This window comes from Poecilia mexicana, unplaced genomic scaffold (genome assembly GCF_051168715.1).
Source record: "Poecilia mexicana isolate PSO_F unplaced genomic scaffold, ASM5116871v1 scaffold_13, whole genome shotgun sequence".
Classification (NCBI taxonomy): domain Eukaryota; kingdom Metazoa; phylum Chordata; class Actinopteri; order Cyprinodontiformes; family Poeciliidae; genus Poecilia; species Poecilia mexicana.
The window spans coordinates 13,641,013-13,663,135 of NW_028263382.1; the positions used below are offsets into that span (position 1 = coordinate 13,641,013).

Genomic DNA, 22,123 nt, shown 5'->3' on the forward strand with positions numbered 1-22,123 from the left:
TAAATCCCTGCCGCTTCACTCACTAACGCTAAGCTACGGCCTCATTGACTGCAGCCTGCAGGGGTGAGTGAAGCCTCTTCTTTTCTTCACAGTTTCACGAACAAAGAGAGTACAGATTAGTCAGGAGGTGCTTTCAGTTATCTCTGTATCTTTGAGGGAATCTCTCAAAACCTCTGGAGACAGAAGAACAGCAGGATTTGTGGTGTTGTTTTAAGCCACCTCAAGAGGCAAAATGCAAAGTTGCATTAGAGATAGGTACTTGTTCGCTGACCAGGAAAGTGTCTGGAGTTTATAGTGGGGTCAACTGGTTGTGTTTGATGCTTAAAGCTGGAGGGAGAGTTAATTGAGTCCCAAACTTCATGGTCTTCATTGCAGAGTGCCTTTAAAGCCTAAGAAACAATCTATGATTGGGGTACCTCCAACTGTGCACAATTCATAAGACATTTGCATGTCCATTATGAAGCCATCCCAGGTTGTCTTCAGAGTCCCCACAGGCCGTCCCAAAGTTTTATGTGAAAACCCAGACCCACAGAGATGTGCTGGCATCTTCATCTGCACTCAAACATCTTAGTTTTAGAGCATGTCTGAAAAACATGAGGACTTGTTTATAACACCGACTGCCCTAAAGAAAGGAATGACGTAGGAAAAAAAAGAGGTCGATATCCAAGTAAAGCTGGGGAATTTGCTTCCTATTAGGAGCATGAGAGTGTGTCTAAGGGGAGAAACCACAGCAGTGGGTGGTCCGAGATTCCCCCTTAAGACTCTCTGGATTTATCACTGTCCGGGCCAGCCATGGCAAACCCTCACTCAGCCGCAAATACAGACACACTTGAACACGTGTGTTTAGTTTATACGGGATCTGGGATAAGATCCCTCATCGTATCCCTTTTGTAAAGCTTGCAAAAGTCAAAACCAATTTTTCCACACCGTCTTCGATACTGTTTCCCTTTTTGCCCCTGTCACTCTCTTGCTCTTCTTTATTATTTTTTTTCTTACTCTCCCTCCGCCTTCTATCTCTTTCTCCCGCTCTCCTTGGCATTCTCTCGGCAGGCCTCCTTTCAGACAGAAAGGGGTTTGTCAGGTGCCAAATCCTGGAGCTCAGAGATCAAAGGCAGACAAAGACACTGGTGACTTACTGTTCTATTCTGGAAAAGCGGGAAAAAAATGGAATCCCTCATAGACAGGGGCATCGTATTCTTCACTTATTCCCTCCCTGCAGATCCTTCTCTCATTCGGTCCTCTTCTCTGGCTTTAGTCTTTCCCCCCCTTTTGTCAGTCTTTCTCCTGCCCAATCCTCATTCCTGTTGTCTCCAAGCTAAAGCCCGTTTAGAGGAGAGGGATGACAAGGGTGGGGAGGGGAGGGAGCTAATGAGTAGTTTTGTAAGTGTGGTGGGGATTCCTCTGGCTGAATTGGTTGCAGTGTGTGCATGGGGGCAGGAAAATCTGTTCACAACAAAGCAATCAACACAACCATCGACAAAAATAGGAGTGTTTAAAAAAGATACTGATGCTATGATCGCAGCCCACATGTATGCCAACTGAAGTTTTCTTCAGAGTGGCAACAACCCACACAACAGGCTTTGAAAAGGCATACATGTTCCTGATATTGCAGCCAAATAAGACCACATCTACCCACACGCTGCAGCCCACCTTGTGCGACCCACATATAAAGCCCGATAGGCAAGCTATACTGCAGCCTACACAACAAAGTATCCCATGCACCGGGGAGTGAAACTATGATAACATACCACAACAGCGGTTCAAAGCTATGGGAATGTAACACCCAGCACATAGAACACAATAGCTAGGCCTTTCCAGACAGACAGCTGCTCTTTTAATCAGAAGAAGAGAATTAAGTTCAATCGACGGCATTTTCACTGCTTTCATGGTTTCACTTTATCTTCCTCAAGTGATGAAAAGTCAGACCCTTTTTTTTTTAGTCAAAACAGACAGTAAGCACTCTTTAGAAGAGGCATCCCCACAAAGCAGCTCTTTGAAAAACCAAGCGATCAACTTTCAGGCCTCGAGGCAAAGGAGAGTCTCTGCTTCAGTCTAAATGCCTCTCTGCACCTTGAAGAGCCAACCATCTCTATGCAGTATGGCGTCGTTGTTTTTCTGCAGATTGATGATAACTGTGAGACTCCTGTTAGAAACCATTTGTATGTTTTTCAGTGCTTTATCTTCTTGCCCATTTCAGTCGCAGGCTGAATTGTTCTAACTGTGCTGAATGCAGACAATGAAAAAAAGCTTAGACATCAAGTCACCTGAGCGGCTGGTATATAAGCACAGGATCACTAGCAACTGACCGCTAGCATCTGTCACTGGAACAGCAGGAGAGTGGAGCAGGTTAACTCATTAATTCTGTCACTCCGCGTTATTAATTACCTCCGGCCCCGACAGCAACGCGGAGCCACGCGGCAAGCAAAACACATCAGCATGATGGATGAGGGACACACGGCCAGCGAAACTGATCACCATGATTGATGACGTACACTCGACACACATCTTGACCTTGACCTGGATTGGGGGATAAGGTCCTACACTAGCTGTATCATCCTTTAACATGCAAATAGTAAAGTCGGATGGTCACATCTGGGTTGACATCCTTACTAGTGGTAATGAAGGATTTAAACAAAAGCCAACAGGGCTAACAACATTAAGAAGACAAGAGCCAGCATTGCTGACAATCACTGCGGCTTCGGTAGTGGTGGCTAATACCGGGGGGAACGAGACTTGGCAGCAGTTTGTCTGTCAAATGTCGGATGATTTATAACTGTATATTAGCAGCACCAATCCATCAACTGAGTGCTACCAGAAATGTAGCCCTCATTAAAATACATGTATCCAGCAGACAGGAGCATCAGCCAAGGCCCCAGCTGAGGAAAACACATTGTGACAATCAAAATTATCACCAAGCTAAGCCCTGAGAACAAAACAGGGTATACTTAATAACAATCTTGTGCTGATCGCTTGGCTTTTTACCCAGATATTAGGTACAAGAGCCAAACTCCACGCAGGCAGGGGTTCAAAAAAATGTAATAATGTTTATAACATAATAAAACTTAGATTGTACACAAGTTTTCCAACTACCAACATTATCTAATCGTCTCTAAGCGATTGGTATGACATGACAACAAACTGAAAGCTATTCTGTGGTGGTGGGTGATTGAAACATTTTGGTTTAGTTGTGCTTGGCAATGGTAACCAAATGTCCAACTTTTTAAGTTCCAAGTAGCAAAAAAATAAAAAATAAAAAAATAAAAAAATAAATAAAAAATACATAAATAAATAAATAAATAAATAAAATTTGCATGCTTTTCACTAATTTGAAACGAATAATCCAAAATGGTCACCATAAGACAGAGAACTCAGCTCTTTATGCTTCAGTTGGTATGTACCATTCGCAGTCCCTAACAACTTTTGCTTCTAAACATGTTGCTGTGGTATTTGAATGGAAGACATACAGAACAAATATTGCTATCATATTAATGCCCTGCTAATAATCAAATGTTGAGGACATCCACTAAATTTTCCACCAGAGGTTCTAAAGGTTGAAAGCAATGGGAATACGAGACATTTTTTTATTAAGAATATGAGCAAAGGTACATTAAATTAACATTTTAAGCTTTCATAAGCCATTTCTTCTTCAATATTGTCCTGTTTGCTAAAATTACAACGTAGAACCACCTTTATTGTTAATCCTTGTGTTGCATAAGTGGAAAAAAATTAAATATTGTTCTCTAGACTTTCTGTTCAGCAAGGTCTCCTTGTTCTTATTGACACGTAGGCCTTGACTTCCTCTTTAATTTGTCCAGCCTGGCTTTAAAAAGGAATATCAGCACAATGGTTATATCATGAAAATCTAACGTATTCCACCCAGCCTCTTCAGAACGTACATCGCCACTCCTTAAAAAATAAGGGACAAGCTTCTGAAGGTGAATGTGAGGAAATGGATCAAACACTAAAGAAAGGTCCAAGAAGGAAAGCATGAACACAGAGGGTAAAGTGAGCAAACAGTTTAAAATGAGAGAAGGAGAAAATAATATCCTTCCTTGATGAAATCCTGCTAGACTTTGGACATGTTGGGTTTGTGCAGCTCAGACGCAGCCTTTGTGCCAGAGGTGGCACCACCAAAAGCTGGGCATAACGCCAAAAGATTGAGGGCCTTTTGTGACCTAAGATCCACACAGAAGGTGGATAATTGACCATGATTCAAGGCAAACAAGACCAGAAATTATACCTCATCCACAAACAGAGGCGTGCAAACCTCTGCACACCTGCACACAGTCAGGTATGAACAAAAAAGCCCTTGAAAAGCCCTCTGCGCTTCGGAGGCACTCCGCAGCGCCACCCATGCATGCAAATAAACAGACACACGCACATCCACTAAACAGGCGTGTTTTTCTGAGAGCAGGTGGATGAAGGGGACAGCAGCACAGTGGGGACAATGCTCAATAAACAAACAGTCATGTTTTTGTGTCAAACCAATTTTCTCAAGGTCTCCAAAGGGTGGAGTGTCATGTTGGACAGTGCACATTTGCATATGTGTGTTTTTTTAGCATCCTTTCCTGACATTAGTTAGAATGAAAAGAGCTTCATTTAGATTCTATTATCAAAATAATAACAGAAAAAAATAGGCAGGAGGATGAGAGAGGAAGGGAGAATGCTAATGTTGCTGTGCCGGAACACACCGGCAAACAATCGGGAGAGTTAAACCATTCTGCTCATGGTGAGCCGTTGAGAATGGGAAAGGAAAATGGAGGATGTGTGAGGAGAACACACAACAAGCACACACTAAGAATAGGTGAAAAGGAAGAGGAAGCTATAAGGAAACAGATTGAAAGGGGCCTCGCATCCAATTCTGTAAACAAGTATGAAACACGTGTCTTTCTTTAGTGCAAATCGATAACAAATCAGTCCAGAGCATGCTGGCTAAACAGTGTTATACATTTATTTAACCGCAATTGCATCTGTAAGCATCCTCTTATTTTTAGCAGCTTTACAATTAATCTACATTGGTTAAATTATTCTGTGTGATCACTACCAGAAGTAATAATTTAGAAAGCAGAATCAGATATTAATAGCATATTAAATGTCTTATAAAAATATTCAGACCCTTTGGATCTTTTCTCTGTGCATAATACAGCCACAAACTGAGTGCTCTATTTGGAATGTTCTGTGATGTAACACAAAACTGTAACATGAAGAGAATACATGGTTTCCATCTGAGCCCTTACTTTGCAGAACCACCTCTCACTGCAATTGGATGTTTAAGTCTTTTGCACATTTAGACGGTGATTTTTTTTCTCCCGGTTCTACATTGACTAAATTGAGTCAGATTAGATGGAAAAAAAACTGTGGACATCAAAGTTTTAGTCTTGGCATAGATTATTAGTAGGGTTAGAGTCTGATCTTTTACTGGGCCATACTAACACAAAAATATATTTTGATCTCAATCATTCCAATGCAGATCTGGCTATATCTTTAAAGATCCTGGAAGATTTTGCAGCTTCTAACAGATTTTCTTCCAGGATTGCCCCGCATTTAGTCTCATCCAAGAAAACCATTCTGACAGCATAATGCTGCCACCACAACATTTTTCCACAGGTATGGTGTGTTCAGGGAGGTGGTGCACACTGGTGAACTCCTGGTGAATCCCTCTTACCAAAGACCCAAAGAGGTCGGGAGGAACTTTAGCAGTTTGATTCTTGGTAACAGAAGCTGGCTCTTGGGAGTTAAAATGTCACTTTTTTATTATTATTATAGATATTTCCTATGAAAAACCTTGAAGTTGAAACATGACAACATGTAAAAATGTTCAGAGAACAGCTTTTCAAAGAACTGTGCAGGTTTTATTACCAACATTTTTTTTTTTTATGCAAAGTGAACTGGATGAAAAATGGCATTTTTGTTCATTTCTGGGGGGAATGAGGGTTCTAAGACGGGACTCTCTGATCATCATAATCTGGTCATTTAGGGTAAATATGTGCTACCAGTAATTCAACTAGATGTCCTACGTGTTTTCCTTCAGGTGGCTTTTATACCATGGAAAATTACTTCTGTCTGATGTCATTACCACATTCTAAATCTATATGTCAACCTGTGCAAATCGGTCTGTTTTTTAAATGATCAGATTTTTCCATTATGAAAACTTCCCCACAACAGTAAATTTACATTAAGCTCAGACGTAATCCTATCCAATCCCCTGTAGAGAGTCAGATTGTAAACACGCCTCACATTCACATGTGACCTACACTATGTGATACACACATCTGTCAGCGCTTAAGCATATAGAGGCACATGCAAAACTTTAATTGCCTAGTTGTCGGTAGTCTCAAGGGCAGGTTTGCCATTAGCCTCTTGCGGTTTTTCTGGATGTACGTGAGGAGGACTCGGAAAGGGTCGATTCACGGCTGAAAAGATTATTTTTAGTTTGTTTGTTTAGGTAATCTACAGGCAGCTCCCAGACGACAGCCTGTCTGGGGCCTCAAAACACCTTCTATTGTGCATGCATGTGTGTGTGTGTGAGTCTCTGAGACTAGCACTAGTGCTGTGACTGCTGTGTCTGTGCGTGCACACTGAGGCTACATAAAATTTTCGCGGGTCAGTAGCTCTTCAGCAGCTCATGTCAGGTCAGCGATGGTCTCCATTGTAGGTGTCAAAGCATTGACCTTTACTTTATCTTGGTGTTGCCCCCTTCAAGTTACTTTCCCTACTTTTTCTTTCTTGTTCCAAACAAGACTGAGGTCATTTCTTTATGGAAGTGCAATGGCCTTAAAGGGGACCTGTGACTAAAAGTGGTTTGGCCACATGTTAGCATGATATGCTTTGGCATGATAACTGTGTGCATTCCTAAGCCAATCGGACAAATCAGCATGTATAAATGTTTCATAGTTTGAATGTGTAGTCTTCTCTAACCACAGGCAGCTTGAACCTGGCTGGCCTTGCAGTGGGGGGTTACAGCATGTCTCAGGTTAATGGCTGCATAGACAGGATTGCTATGCTAATGTGTTTTAGCACGTAGCTTTGATGTGACGAAAGATGCACAGGCAGAGTGATTATAAGGAGAGACCAATCAGTGTGAGTGGAAAATGAACATCAGGTGTTCGGATAGCACTGAAACTGAATTCTGTGTTATGTTGGAATGTTTCTCCCCTTAAAAGCTCACAAAAGTCTCCTTCTTATCTTTTGTTATGTAAACGGGTCACTATAAATGATTTCTATTTGGTTTGTGGCAAACTTCAAACGAGTTTTTGTGTAGTTTTGTTTCCATAACTTTTTTTTTTGTTTTTTTGCCACTCAACTGATTTCTCGCCTGAGCTCCGCAGCTTTTCCCGACTAACAACAAACTTCTCCTTCTAAAGGTTGAAATGGATTTGGTTTTTTTTATGGATGTTATAGTAAATGGGCCTGAGTACAAATGCATACTTCAGTTTATAGATGTCTTGAAATTGTCAGATATTTGTGTTGAAATATGTTAGGTAGTGCATAATCAAGCTACTTGGTGTTGATTAAAGTAGACTGAAACACCAATGAAGTTTGAGGTTTTACCCTGGACAAGGTTTTGTAGGTATGAATAGTTTTGTAAGTCACTGTAGGGTGATGCTCAACATTTTGGAATCTTCATCAGCAACTGAAGCCACCTTGAGCCTCCAGGCTTTTCAGAGATTTACTCATAACTGTATAGTTATTGCCTAACACATTTCAATAATGTATGACAACAAAAACAGGTCTTGCACCACACAAAATCAAAGTTGTTTGCTGGAGGTATTTTCTTCCGTTAAACAGAAGAGTTGTTGGGTATCAGGCTGTGTTTCAATAAAATAAAAATATTTTTTCAAAGGTGCCCACGTTCCTACTGAAACCATTTCAGTGTCAGGTGAAACAGCTCAACTACAAGCGCCAGCAATATTGGCTCTGATATCAACCGCAGCTGCTGGAGGTCAAGCTTTGACCACAACGGGCTTGTTCAAAGAGCCGCATCACTCTGTACCCCTAACCCCCCACTTCACCTTTTATATCTCCAGCCGTTTATCAGAGCCAGAAGGCAGCAACTGATTCATGATCCTTTCTTCTCTATTGTACACACACCGTTTCTGTCACGTATACACTGTAGGTCATCAAATAAACTTCTCTCAATCTCTATCATGTTCTTCCTTCGGTTTTCTATCCACTCGTGTTTCCTTCTTCCTCTAATATACCACCTTGGCGTGAAGCTTCAAGAGAAACACGTCTCATTTTCTTCCTCCCCACCCTTCCAGCAGTATTCTGCAACAGGCTTGGGATCAGAAAGGATCAAGATTTCTAATCCCAGAGACATGCCCTGGCATGGATGCACCTCTGCCTCTGGCTGGAGCGCTGCAGCTTCAGGTCTTCCAGCGCTGCAAGACCTCCACATCCTCAAATTACATTTTGGCTCTCCCACAGGGAGGTTGCACCTCACCAGAAACCCCGCAGTGTGCTTGATACACAAACAAGATTGTATTTTGAGGCACAGACGATTCACAGGAGGGCAGCCAGCTGATCTCAGAGTTCTGGGCTGAGACCAAAGATTTATACATGAGCGCAAGAAAAAAGAACAAAAAAAAAAAACTACTGGCTTATTTTCTCGAAGAAACGTTTGATTTATGTTGTTCAGAGAAAAGGTGGGTATTTTTAAAAACAAAATTCTGAGAGTACATCACAGAGGCAACTTTATATATATATCACCTCTGACCTTCACACCATGCTCAATGCATCTTGCTATCCTGGAGGTGACAGTGCATTAAGAGTTATGGGTCACAGAGCTAAATTTGATTTTTTTTTTTTTTTTTTTTTTACACATCTTAACAGCTCATTCAGGCTGTGAGAGTGCGAGAGAGAGCAAGTCTTTCGGCAATTACTAGAAAGCAGAATTAAATTTCTGCCTGTCTTGGAGTATGCTGCATTAGGAAAGGTTGGGAATCTCAGAGTAAGGTCATACAACTAAAACCTCAGTTTTAGTAATGCTAGCCATGCTACTATGGTGCTAAAGACATGGTAGCTCTGAAATAATGTATTTGTTTTAAAATATTTGTAAACCCTGTTTTACAATGTCTTGCTTGCACATGATGTGACTTCACCTCTGCTCTTATAATATACACATATTAAGGACCAGTCACAACTAGAAACAAGTATTTGGAGAATGTGCCGGATACAGTTCTTATGGTCAGAATCATTTAATATCTGTATTGACAGATCAAATCATTCAAAGTGGTGCATCTCTCCTAGTGTAACTGATTAAAAACTCATAATTGCATCAGCAGCTGTTTTGCTTGCATCTACCTCTGGATCTACCTCTGAGATTTATTCGACATATTTTGATTGAGTGAGTGTGATTCTGGAGAGCATAACGAGGTGTTCGGTTTCCTCCACCACCATGATTAGAAAGGGAGGGGATCTCAGCTCATTAACATGGACTCTGTGTCCAGTCTCAGGGCCCATCAGATTGCACAGCGGCTCTTTATTGCAAGCCTTTTTAGTCATAACCCTTAACTGATTGCTGCAGAGAAGCTCTTTGATTTGGCCACTGAACCCTGTGCCCCGAGAGAAAAGGATGACGGGGGAAATAGAAGAAAAGACCACCTACTATTGGCCCAGCGGGACTGAGGGAGCTTAAGATAGAAATCAGTGGGAGAAAGAGGCAGGGAGAGATAAAACATTTTCAAGGTGTTTGCAATCAGCTTCCCATTGTAAGAAAGCGAGCAGAGAGCGGTTCGTCCACCTGAGGAGCCGGCGGGCCGCTTTGTCTCCAGGTTCAGATCGTGTAACCAGATCGGGACATTAATAGAGGTTTATGATACAGCATGTGATATGCCTGTTGAGACAGATGCAAAGAACAAATGCGGGGCAGATAATGGCTCACACACCTACAGCAGCACATCGCCCCGGATCAAAAGGATTTCTGTGCAATGGTGAACCGATGGATGAAGTGCAGAAAAAGCACAGTTGCCAGACTGGAACTAAATCTCTTTCCACTTCACTTCCCGCCCATGTTTTTTGTCTCCATTTTTCTCTCTCTCTCCCTGCCTCCTCATCTCCATCTCCTCTGCTCCTCTTGGCGAGAGAGGTCCGTTCTGCCTGTCTGTCGGCACAAAGAGGGTGGCAGGGGCCCTTTTTTTTTTCCCCGCTTTCACAGGCTCCCTCTCTCCAGAACTGTCCAACCCATGCCCACTCGATGCCTGTCCACTTCTCCCTCCCTACCCGTCTTTCTCTGCCTATACATCCGTCCATCTCCCTTTACAAACCCGGCCTCCTCTCTCTCAGTCGTCTGCCAGCTGAGAGAGCGGGGAGGAAGATTTTCAATTGAGATCAGCAGAAAAGGGAAGGGGCAAAGGAACAAGAGCGAGAGCACGCAGGAGTGCGGGAGAAAATGGAGGGGGAAGCAGGGGAAGCAGTCGGAGGAATGGGGAGAATGGCAGGGATGGTTAGAGGGAGATGGAGGGGGTTGTGTTGGTAGAGAGCTGGGGTATTGATTCAGGGCCTTTTGACATGCTAATTTGCTTGCTGACTGCTTTAATCGCTCCCTCTTCCCAACGCAGGCTTCAAAGAGAGGATGCTTTTCAGAAGGATGAGTGCAGAGGAGAGAGGAGGAGAGGAGAGCAGAAATGTTTGTCAATTTTTTTCAGTTCTATGCCACATATGGCGCTGATGCCATCCGACAGCCGTGCTAGCTCCTCCGTACAAACAGAGAGGACGCTGTCAGGGGAATCGCTTACTTATTGTCCAATAAGTACGTTTAAGTTTGCACAACTTCAGAGGTGATCTAAATTGAGTACAGACACCACAAAGACATTTTATCAGCCGGTTTGTGACACTATAATCAGTATTTTTAAGCAGTGACTTTAATAGTATTATGAATCTATGCACTGTTAAGCATCCAACATACAAAATGAACAAAAGGTCTGGATGCTTTCTGCTAAGCCATGCCTTTCAAATTATATATATAAAAAATAAATGTGGTTTCACTGAAGAGTTAGGCATAAAAAGACTAAAATTAAAAGAGGACAAGCACCTGCTGAACACTTTCTGATTATTTATCCAGATTAATACGTTTCACTGTACCATGGTTTATTTATTTCATTTTTTTGTAAAATACACACTATCAGATGATAGGCAATATAAAATTACGATGTGCTTCTTTTAAAAATAATGAATAAATACATATTTTTGCTTTTTATTATTTATCCCCGTCGTGCATAAGGTGCTTTGACTAAACAAAAGCAAAATACTAAACTAAAAAATATATTTTATTTTGGTGAGCTTGTTGTGGGTGGTTGTGCAAGTTTGGATGCTGTAGATTTAATAAACAAGTAATTATTTTGAGTCTATTTTTCCAATTTTGCAGCGTAAAATGGCCTGATTTAGAAATTTACACTATGTGGTTGCATCAGGTTGAATAAAACTGAACCATAAAACTCAATGCAAAGTGCAGAGGCATCTGTATGCAGCTTATTGTTTTAGAGTTGAGTAGCTGTTTTGCAAAAATAAAGTTGTGAGTTTGAGTACTGCTTTCTCCCCTGCCACATGACAACATGTCCTCAGGCAGGGCACTAAAACCAATGTTGCCTGTCGAACTGTGCATCAGTGTATAAATGTGCGTGCGTGCGTGCGTGCGTGTGTGTGTGCGTGTGTGTGTGCGCGTGTGTGTGTGTGTCTGTGAGGTTCTCTGGGTGGATGTGGCTCCAGCATAAAAGGTGTTTGGAGAAATAAGTACGACAAGAAAAACACTATGCAAACTCACTCCATTTATGATTTCAATCTATTTTAAAAACTTCAGAAAACACCTCTTTGAACAGACTTTCTGATCTGACTGAGTGGTTCTGAACGATGTGCTCTCTTTTATTAGTCAGTTATATTTATTGTTGAACCGCTTCCTTTCAATTCATTGTGTAAGATCTATTTAGAATCTGCCAGTAAAGCACTTTGCTGAAAATGATGCCATCTATATTAATATCCAAGAATCATTTCTAAACTGCAGCTCAGGCCAGTGTTCTTTATTTAAAACCTAAGTTTGACATATTACATATATTTGCACTTTCCCGCAGCGGAGGACGGGTGGTTAAATAAAAAAAAAAAAAAAGAATCCGAAACAAGGTTTTGAGTTTCTTTGGTTTTAATAAATGAGAGCTTAAAAAGTCGTTAGGGGATAAATAAGTAAAAGCAGTTTTTTTTTTTTTTTTTTTTCTTTTGCAGCAATGCGGTAACACACACGCGCGCTGCGGTATGCTCAGCACTATCGGCGCGGAGCACGTTCTATCACTGATGGCTTCCTGCCCTGAACAGGGGCACGACGGGAGAAGGTGGGGAGGTGATTTGGGGCTGGAGAAGGGTGTTGAGTGCCGAGAACTGCAAAGGGAACAAACACTGAGGCGGGACGGCCGGCCGAGCAGGAAAAACTTTTCAGCACCTCAGCTAATGATGTCTGAATTACCACCAGCAGCCCCTCCTCCGGCCACTAAAGAGAAGATTTGTGCATTGAGGGGATTTTAGCTTCAACATTTAGGAGAACAAAGTATTAAAAATGGCTTAAATAATTATTTCAGGACGAGTGCAGTGGGGTGGGGGGAAACCTCATGGGATATTCTGTCCTCTCTGTCTGTACCTGTTGTTCTATCCTGCTTTCAGTCGGTAATAGATTCCTCGCCTCTATTCAGCAGCACAAAATGAGCGTCTCTGGTGGCAGAGAGAGTGATGAGTACATCCACCTCTATCCTCCCGCACTCAGCTTGCCTCTGACTGTTCATGCATCTGCTGTACATATGTGTTAGTGTACTCTGAGTTTACTGCTTACCATGTCATTTTGCACATGTACCTGGCAGGATATTCGAGCATAGGGCCGTGCATGTGTGTGAGCGGGCACATTGATTTCCCTCTCTCTCTTCATGAGACTGAGCATTTATAATTGGAGTTAGAGTGAGCACTCACAAGTGTCACTTGTGAATGCACGTCTGAGAGAAGAATGACGGGTGATGATGTTCAGTGTGCTGCCCCCCCTCCCAGTCTCCCACCGCTGAAGGTATAATCTCATTATTCAGCCCACTTCCTGCTGCCGCCACCACAGACAGGCTGACAAACACTAACCACCTCGACGGCCGGCGCAGAGGGAGGGGGGGGGGGGGAGAGAAGGCGCGAGAATAAAGACAGTGTCAATGGGTGAAAATTACTAACAGGAGCTCGGGAGAAAAAAAATAAAGGAGTATAAAAAGAGGAAGAGATGTAAAAGAAAGATAAATGCAGATAACGGATCACTGAAGCAAAGGGAAATTTAAGGAGACGGATGACATGGAAGAGAAAGAGAACAAGCAAGCGACTAAGCCGGCGTAAAAGAAGATGCAAATACCTAATTTGTGCATATGCAGAGGAAGAGAAGGGGGACGGGGGGGTGAAACATGGGATGAAATGGGAGAGGGAGAGTGATTCTGTGTATTTAAAGCCATCGGGGACCGGCTGGCTAAATAGAATTACGTGGTGAATTTAGAATGATGCTCCCAAGCGCATATTTAAAACTGTCAACAGAGGGAGAGAGAGAATGGGAGACCCAGATCCGCACTCACAATGAGCAGAGAAACTTCATCCCTAAAACCTCTTAATCCAGGACCACTGAGGGCTTCCAGCTCAACAGAGACAGCTGGGAATAGTGCAGGAATGAAGGGAAGGGAGCAGGGGAACATCAGGTGAGGAAAGAAATCCCAACCCAAACTGACTTCCCAGTTTGAGTTTAGGTTTTGATCCACTCATGTAGGTAATACAAGCAAAAAAATGAATGGATCTAGAAAATGAAGTGTGGTATTCATGTAAAATTTGCAGTAAATTAATATCAAGCAACATCTAGTCAGAAAAAAAAAGCTACAGTAATCTTTAAAAGAATTTCATTAATTATGTTTGAGTAATCAACACTCTAAGTGTAAAAGAAAAAGCACAAACAATATTTTAAACTTGAATCTGACATTAGAGCAATGCTTGGCTAAAGTTTAGGTTTGGATTATTCTTCAGTAAACTGACTATAGGCCAAAGTCATGTCCAGACTCCAGGATCAATAGAAGCTGTCTTCCTGACCATATAATTTTTTTTAACTGCATTAAATCAATCGAAAATGTGCGTTAAAAGGTCTGAGTCAGGCTTTTAAGCAGTTCTGTAAAACTAATCAACTTTGCTCTCCAAATACTTCTTGAGCTTCTACTTATTGGGTTGTCAAATAGTTTGTTATATTTTCTCGTGATTTCAAAGGTCTAAGTCCTCTACAGAGATATGCCCAAATTAGAGAAGAAGATATGTAGCATGTCAACAAGAAAGTAGACCAAGTGTAGTAGAAGTTTGTCATGACTGGTCCTTTTTTTGTTTTTTTTTTGGAAAATCATAATATGGTCACCATAGTGAACAGTGTAAGAATACCATGACTGGGTAATCAATAGTCTCTAACTATGGTAAAGCTAGCATTGATCTTAAAGCTTCCAACTGATCCCAAACACTAGTTTTAATTTTACGGTTTTTAATCAGTTGGGAGAACATTTGTTCATCTACAGTTCCAATCTAAAATACCTGAATGAAACAGAATATAAAATAGAATTTTACCGTTGTGAAACACTGATTTCATTTGTTTTAAAAAAATGGATTTATGTTGTTTTTCTTCTAAGTATAACTATATCAGTGGTTCCTAAAGTGTGGGGTGCGCCCCCTATGGGGGGCGCAGTGCCATTGCAAGGGGGACGCAATGAATGAGAAAAAAAAAAAAAAACTCTCATGGAGATTCATGTTTTAACCCAATTTTGCACAGAAGCTTTTTTAAAATGTATTGATGATAGCAAAGTTGAATATTGTTACAAATAAAAAAAGAAATGTGTTTGAAATAACACTAACGGCAAAGAAAACTCTTCCACTGTATAGAACTAAAAAAAAACAATGTTACACAAAAGTGTTTCACTATAAAGATGGTTTGTAGTTTGTTTTGTTGCAACCTGAAGTGTGAAATAAACTTCAGTGGAGTTTGAAAACAAAATATGTCTGTAGGTTTATGTCTATTAAACGATGTGTGTGCCCAGTTGATTTTTTTTTTTTTTTTTTTTTTTTTTGGTGGTGGTGGCTCGGGGGATTTTATTGTAATCCATAGGGGGGCCCAGAAGAAAATCTTTGGGAACCACTGCCATAGATGAAGACTAGCATAAAACCACAATAAACAAACTGGTCCGACCTGGACTGAAGAATCGTAAACTGATCTAAGAAAAATTTTAAAACACAGTTTGTGATTGATATAATCTCCGCTCTTTTTGTGAAAATGAAAAAACTTTAATATTTTGTTTCCACAGAAACAGTAGTAAAAATGTCTTGGTCTTGTTCTCATGAAAAGGAGAATTATGCATGGTGACGTCTTGTGAGCGCAATCAGTCATACAAACATGACAGTGTTCTCCATGGGACTCGTTTTTCTGACCAAACAAGTTGCAAAATCCCACCAAAAAAATAAAAATAAACACATACTGAAGGGGAAGGGAATGCAATTGTCAACAAGAACCTCACAAAGGAAACAAAAGACATGCTGTGTGTTGACTGAGATGCAGGAAACCTGTTCACAGCTCAGCGAGCAAGCAATCTGCAGTGTCACATGAAACTGCTGACGCCTCAACAAGGCTGCATCCTCAACATACACAAACCTATACAACATGAAGGCAAATAAATCACAACTTTAAATCCGCTGATTTTAATGAAAGCACACATGCCTGCTATGTGTGGCTATTGGAAGAAAGTTTTTCTTTCAGTGTCAAAAATGCTGTAGAGGCAATAATCATGTTTGCATAATGGCCTACAGAATCCTTACTAATGTCTTCCTCATCTGCACCGCAGCACCTTCATCGGTAAAAACGCTCCTCACCAGATGAGGAGCGAGAGTCCTCCATGACCTTCATCATCCCTACAGAACATATGGGGTGGGATGAGGGTAGTGGGGGTGAGGGGCATAGTTAACAGGGAACGGGATCTCAAACACAAACAGACAGAGACCTCTCCTTAGATCAGGGGGGCCCTTGGCCCTCGGTTTCTCTTGGTTGTCCCTCTTGCCTTGGCCCTGGGGCTACACCATACTCACCCCAGGTCTATGTTGAGTACAGACACACATACAAACTACTGGCACAGCTGTCAAAATCCTGATGTCTTAATCAATCCTGGATCCACAACCCTGTCAGACAGAGCAGTAAGATGGATGCAGAAGGGGGCGACCTCTGACCTCAACCAGGGGAGGAGAATGCAAGTCTTCTGTGCCCCATAAGCTCCCCCTCGGCTCCCTTTTCTCCCCAAACATCACCCTCCTCAGCCGGCTCTCCTGTCACCCAAACAATGATGGAGGAGATTCCATTCATCTTAGGCTGGGAACCAGGGGCCAAGGTGCCCTTGTAACCTCACGCATACACAGGAAGAGAAAAGACACACAAGCCTACAAACCCACACCTTCTAACAACGATACCACGTGAAGCACAAAACACCTTTGAGTACGACGGTGCACAGCTACCTAGTCTAAGTGCAGATTGACACACTGTTTAGTTAAAATTGTTTCAAATCACAAAACACACATCAAGAAAAGCAAAACCCTAAGGTTGGCCTGGAAAACCACCCTGCCCCCAAATGAGCTTCTGTCTGAGTTTCTTGGTCAACACGTCCTTCGAGATGTGGAGCCCTTCTCCCATAGAGCCTGTCACTTGTGGGAATATTAACCAGCTCATCAGTGCACTTGAGAACCAATAGTGGGCAGCACCTTTTAACCCTGGAGTCAGTAGAGTTCATTTGCTCAGGCTGCACTCGAGGCATGTCACCCAGAGTACGACTGCAAGTGAAATGTTAAAACATAAACATTGTAACTGAAGCTAAAAGGTAATGGATTGGCTGGCATTGTTAACTTAAACACAATCAAGGAGCTGCAGTGATACGTGAGCTAAATGGATACATTGGCTTAAAAACAAGTAGTGTCAGAATAGGGCTGGCAAAATATAAAAAGACTGCATTAGTCCCATAAAACCTATGGTTGCGTATCCATACAGCTGTCTGTAGCAGCTACTTTTCTCAACAAGAATTACTCTGATAAGGACACTACTTCAATTTCTAAAGCCTGTATAAGATCCAGTAAAGTGAATAGGATCAAAGACATTTCTTTTTCCAAAAATGTAGGTGGTATGATCATAAACTGCATTACAGTGTGCCAAAAAAAAGCATTACGTCAGCTATGCAACGAAGCATGTTTTGATCTCCTTACTTCAGGAAGGAAAACCTGGTGGGAATCGTCTGAAACCAGTAACAGGGAAGCCTTTTTAGGCCATAAAACGAACCCCTATGCCCCATCTGTGACTACTTGAACCCTTTTACCCGTCCCTACCCCCAAGCAGCCACTGGCACCCCTAAATCACCAGACCTGTTTGTCATGCAATTAGTTCTCCAAGATAAAGGCTCCCTCGTAAATTAGGAGAGGTGTAGTGGTCCGTCCCTCCTGTTAATCACCCGTGCCCAGCCTCTGACCCCTCGCTGCTGCAGCTCACTGCTTTTTGTATGTGATGGTGATGGGCTTGTTGGAGGTGTCTACCAATAAAGCAGTGAAGCAAAACTGGCATCCGCCCTACAGGACGGCTTACAACCCTGGGTCAGACTGGTAAAACACTCAACATGGTCCACAAAAACAGTGCTGTGCCACATGTGCTTCACTTTACACCGGGCATAATAAAACAGACAAAAGACTGAGCAAATATTAAGAAATTATAGAAATGAAAAAGAAACTAGAAGAGGGAACTCTGGAATTACTTTTTAATCTCTGCTGAAGGGCCAGGTTTAGAATCACAACAATCTGATTTAGAATAATTATCTAAAAAGGCTAGTCCTTCAAAACAAACATCGCCACCTCAGCCCAGTCTCACCACCGCATTTTCACTCCTCCCAAACATGCTTGGAATCGTAAAGCCTATTTCACTCTTTCCCACTCTTCCCAAAGCTGTCTATCTCCTTTTCAAGCTTTGGGCTCCATTGGGAGCAACAGAAAGAACAGGTGGGGTGAAAGACACAGCAGTGGTGTGAACCAGTTGGAGCTCTGCGCTCCACTCCCAGTTTCACCAATTCTCCTGGGATACATCCCTTTGCACAACACCTCCCAGTGGGCCTGCTAATTACTCCACTTACAGTCGTCATTACTTCTATCACGCAAGCACACCATGAAAAGACTGGAGAAAGCAAGCGAGCGAGGAGATAAAAATTTCCAGCAGAGTGCTAGGTGGGTAAATTGAGAAAGGAAAGCACAGGACAAAGACACAAAACAAAGGGGATAGAAACAAAGAATTACAGGTGGGGGGAAGGGAACATTACTAAAGGGTGAGTGTGGTCAGGATTTGAGGGGTTAGTTTGATGTGAACATTTAGAATTAGGTAAAAGAAAACAGTAAGAAAGAAGAAAAAAATAAAATGGCAGTTGTTCACCTTGGCATTCTGAATTGCGTTCCTCGTATCCAGGGTTGCACAGGCAGTTCCCTATGGGCACCAACCACTCTCCATCGGCTCCGCAGTACATCTTGGGAACCTCCTTTTCTTCCGAATTATCCACACACGAGCCACGAACTTCCACCAGCGATGACGTGTCGGCACCAGTGATAGTATCAGGAAACTGGGCTAGGTTTCGCACGGATAAAGGGCATTTCTTGTAGAAGACCCTAACAGAAACAAGGGCAATGCACGCTCCAACATCCTGGAACGCCAAATAGAAACCCTTCCGTGTCAGGGCACCCACATCCCGGACCTCCGTGTTCAGCTTCATGATGCGATCCCCGATATCCACCTGAGTGAAGCTCTCATCTGCGGCAATGGTGTCTATCTTGGTGAACTGGTTCTCCCGGATGTAGCGCTCCTTGTCGTTGTTGGACTCGTAGTAGTAAAGATTGAAGGTTTCCTTGCAGGTTCCCATGACCCCCGGCAAGCTGTTGCAGTCCCGCAGGGTGAACTTGATCTCGATGTAGACACGCTGGGCACCTCCACGGGGGATCCAGTCAGTACGGAGCCAGTTGTTCTGATTTGGCTCCATGACATTGCACACCTGGTATGTACGGATAGGGATGTTCTTTTCGTCCATAATGCTCACTTCCTCCCACTGGGGAAAGGACGAGAGAAAAAAAAATGTAACAAGAATGAAATTAGACTTGATGGATCTTACAGCTTAAGTTGTATGCCACAAACAATAAGGAAAAAAGTAAAAAAAAAAAAAAAAACCTGTTAAGGTTTAAGGACTTCTGAAAAACATCTCATAATCATAACGGGCTGTGTAATGCTTAACATGACTATGAGGTAATGTAACCTCAAAGGAGCATTTGACTGTTTTAGTCAATATTTGAGCTGACTGCTTAACTTAATGCATGTTTTATGAATTACACCTAATAGACTTGTTAGCCCTTAATATGGAATCACAAAGCCACTTTTATTCACTGCCTTCGCTGAAGCATCAGAAAGAAAGAGTATGTAATGAGGTTTATGCCTCAATGATCTTCAGTACAATTACTTTGGGAGTGATATAGAAAAAAAAATCCATTTCCAGCTCACACACAAACATTCAGGTGGATGTTTAAGAACATTAGAGGAGTTATAAAGGAAAGAATGCCATCACCGCATTGTACAGATCCAGAAAGTCTTTGAACAAGTGCTAACGATCTAATGGGCCCTGGTCTGCTTTGTGTCTGCATAATCAGGAGAGACCTGCAGACCGAGACGCACATGTTCACTGAGGTTAGCATGAACTCATAAAGAGAAGGGAGGTACTGATGTGAGGTGCATGGATTATTTTACCCTGTGCGATTTGGCTTATTTTTACCAAAGGGGAGTGTTTGTTTTACTTACGATATAGTTCCCCCTCTCAACAGAGCACCGTTGAGCAAATATGGACCTCATCTTGAGAGGCTCAAAGCACTATGCTTCCCTCAAGTTTTTTAACTGTGTGTTTTAAAAAGAGTCTTTGACTGAGCCGGACTGTAAACAGAAGCAGACGAGCCTTTGGCTTGCGTAGCTTTAGCCATTTGGAGAACCATACAGAAACGAATAGAACCGGGACGATGGGAGATAAGAGCGATGCTGGCAGATATGACTCAATGGCTAATCGTAAACACTCCGGATTAAAACCTTATTTCCCAGGAGGTGGAAGGGATAATACTAAATACAGCTGCAGCTGTATGATTTGAGAAAACGTCTATCATTCCCTGCTGTTCTATTCCATTCTGCTCCCTTCCCTTTGCATCCCACACCCTCCCACCCTTCCCCTTTTGTTGTGAAAATCTAGCGCCGCTGAGATAAGGCTGCCCCTTTCCCTGATAGCAGGAAAGAGGCAGAATGAGATCAATTGGTCATAATGAGAGGGTGAACGCAGGCTCGCAGGAGCTGCCAGGACCCTGTCAATCAATGGTTTGTGATAAGATGGCCGATAGCAGGACCCGAGCGCAGCGCAGGATTGTTTGTGCAGGGTCAAAAGCATAGCATCTAACATCTGTGTCGATGATTTTAGATTCAGTAACAGGCCAAATTGTTGTAAATGATATAGTTTTTTTTGTTTTTTTTTACTTTAAAAGGTTCACATGTGTTTCTCTTTTTATTTGTGCAATTCAACTAAAATTCCGGAGTGAAAAGTCTTTGTCTAATGAAAGCCACTATTCATTCAGGTTCTTGAGGAAATTAAACACATTATCAAAAGTTACCCTTTGTAGAGCTGGAGGAGGTGTCCGAATTTTATTTGTGCTCTGATATCTAATATCAGAGGCAGGTAGAGTTTGGTATCACGCATTTAGTCGACCCTTTTCCTCTCTGGTTTGTAGCCGGAGCTGGGGCTGAAGCCCACGGCACTTTCCGCCTTATTCATCAGTTCCAGAGGACCCTCTCTAAGCTGCCAAGTTCCCCCCTCTCTTTCTCTCTTCCTCTTTCCCTCCCTCCTCGACTGAATGGTGGACAGGGATATAAAGTTTCTCCACAAAGACCAATTCAATCCAACGTCTATTCAGGAAACCTGACGCCCGCTGCAGTATCAGCCCCTGCATCTGACCATTACGGAGTGGTTAGAGGCAAGGGGAGCAAGCAGAAAGGGGAGCAGGGGTTCCTGGCATTGGAGGCGGGGGGTTTTGTGTGGGTTCCTGAAGCAGACTGTGGAAACTCATGGGACCCTCCAGGTGTTCTGAAGTGTCTCCACATGTAAAATAAAGTATCACATTTTATTTGATCAAAATTTTGGTGTACCTTGAATGAAATGATCTCACTCCAAGGCATGGCCTAGTTACCGTCTCAAAGTATGCCAGGGTTTAAAAGTTGCATTTTCAAATCCACTCAAATTCACCGCCACTGAAGTCTGTTTAATGAGATGCCAGAAAAAGTGCCAGAGGGAGTTTTATTGTGGCTGGCTGGAGCAGTGGGTAACACAGAATTGCCCCTCTTCCACCTGTTGCTGTGCACAGCCAGTCAGCTGGCTGAAATATGGCACCTACATTTTCCCTCACCTACAAGAAACATGAACAACCTGGATAGTCATGTAGTGGACGACAAAGGAACCCCATCTAGAACTAAGGAAAAGTTACTATAAGTAAATAACTAAATTCAAACTGTAGGCTGGCTACCAGTGTAGATAGCCTGACTAAATTATCACTAAATATCAGACTGTTAGACTTGTGTTACTCTATGAAGGATAGAATGACTAGATATAACTTAATTACTTCTAAATGTAGCCCCCGGTTATTGAACATGTTTTCCTCAAGTTTATGTAAAAAAGAAATCCCAAATCCCAAATAAATATATGCTTTAACTGCTTTGACATTAATATTTGATTATTTATGCAATAGCTCGGATAACTGACACTTTTCTGCTAATAGATCCTGCTATATACTTGAGTCTTATTGGTTTTCAATTATTTATTTTTTTGTTTTGTTTTAGTATTGTGGCATTTTTACTCAAGGTTATCATATATGAGAATCTCAAAAGCCCCGTGCCTCCTCACCCCAAGACTAAATACCCTGACAGGTTCGACAAATGACAAAATAAATATCCAACCCAGATATTCCTGAAATGGTTTCACCAAGAAAAAAAAACTCTTATCAGGGAGGACTGTTTATTTATCACCCCCGC

General features: G+C 42.2%; 1 protein-coding gene across 1 annotated transcript in view; it reads right to left on the bottom strand.

Moving 5' to 3' along the window:
* Window positions 1-22,123, bottom strand: part of epha4l (eph receptor A4, like) — a 65,677-nt gene that overhangs the window by 41,654 nt on the left and 1,900 nt on the right. The window contains exon 3 of the mRNA XM_015009831.2: window positions 18,461-19,124. Within this exon, the coding sequence (XP_014865317.1) occupies window positions 18,461-19,124 (664 nt within the window). The remainder of the gene's footprint in view (window positions 1-18,460; window positions 19,125-22,123) is intronic.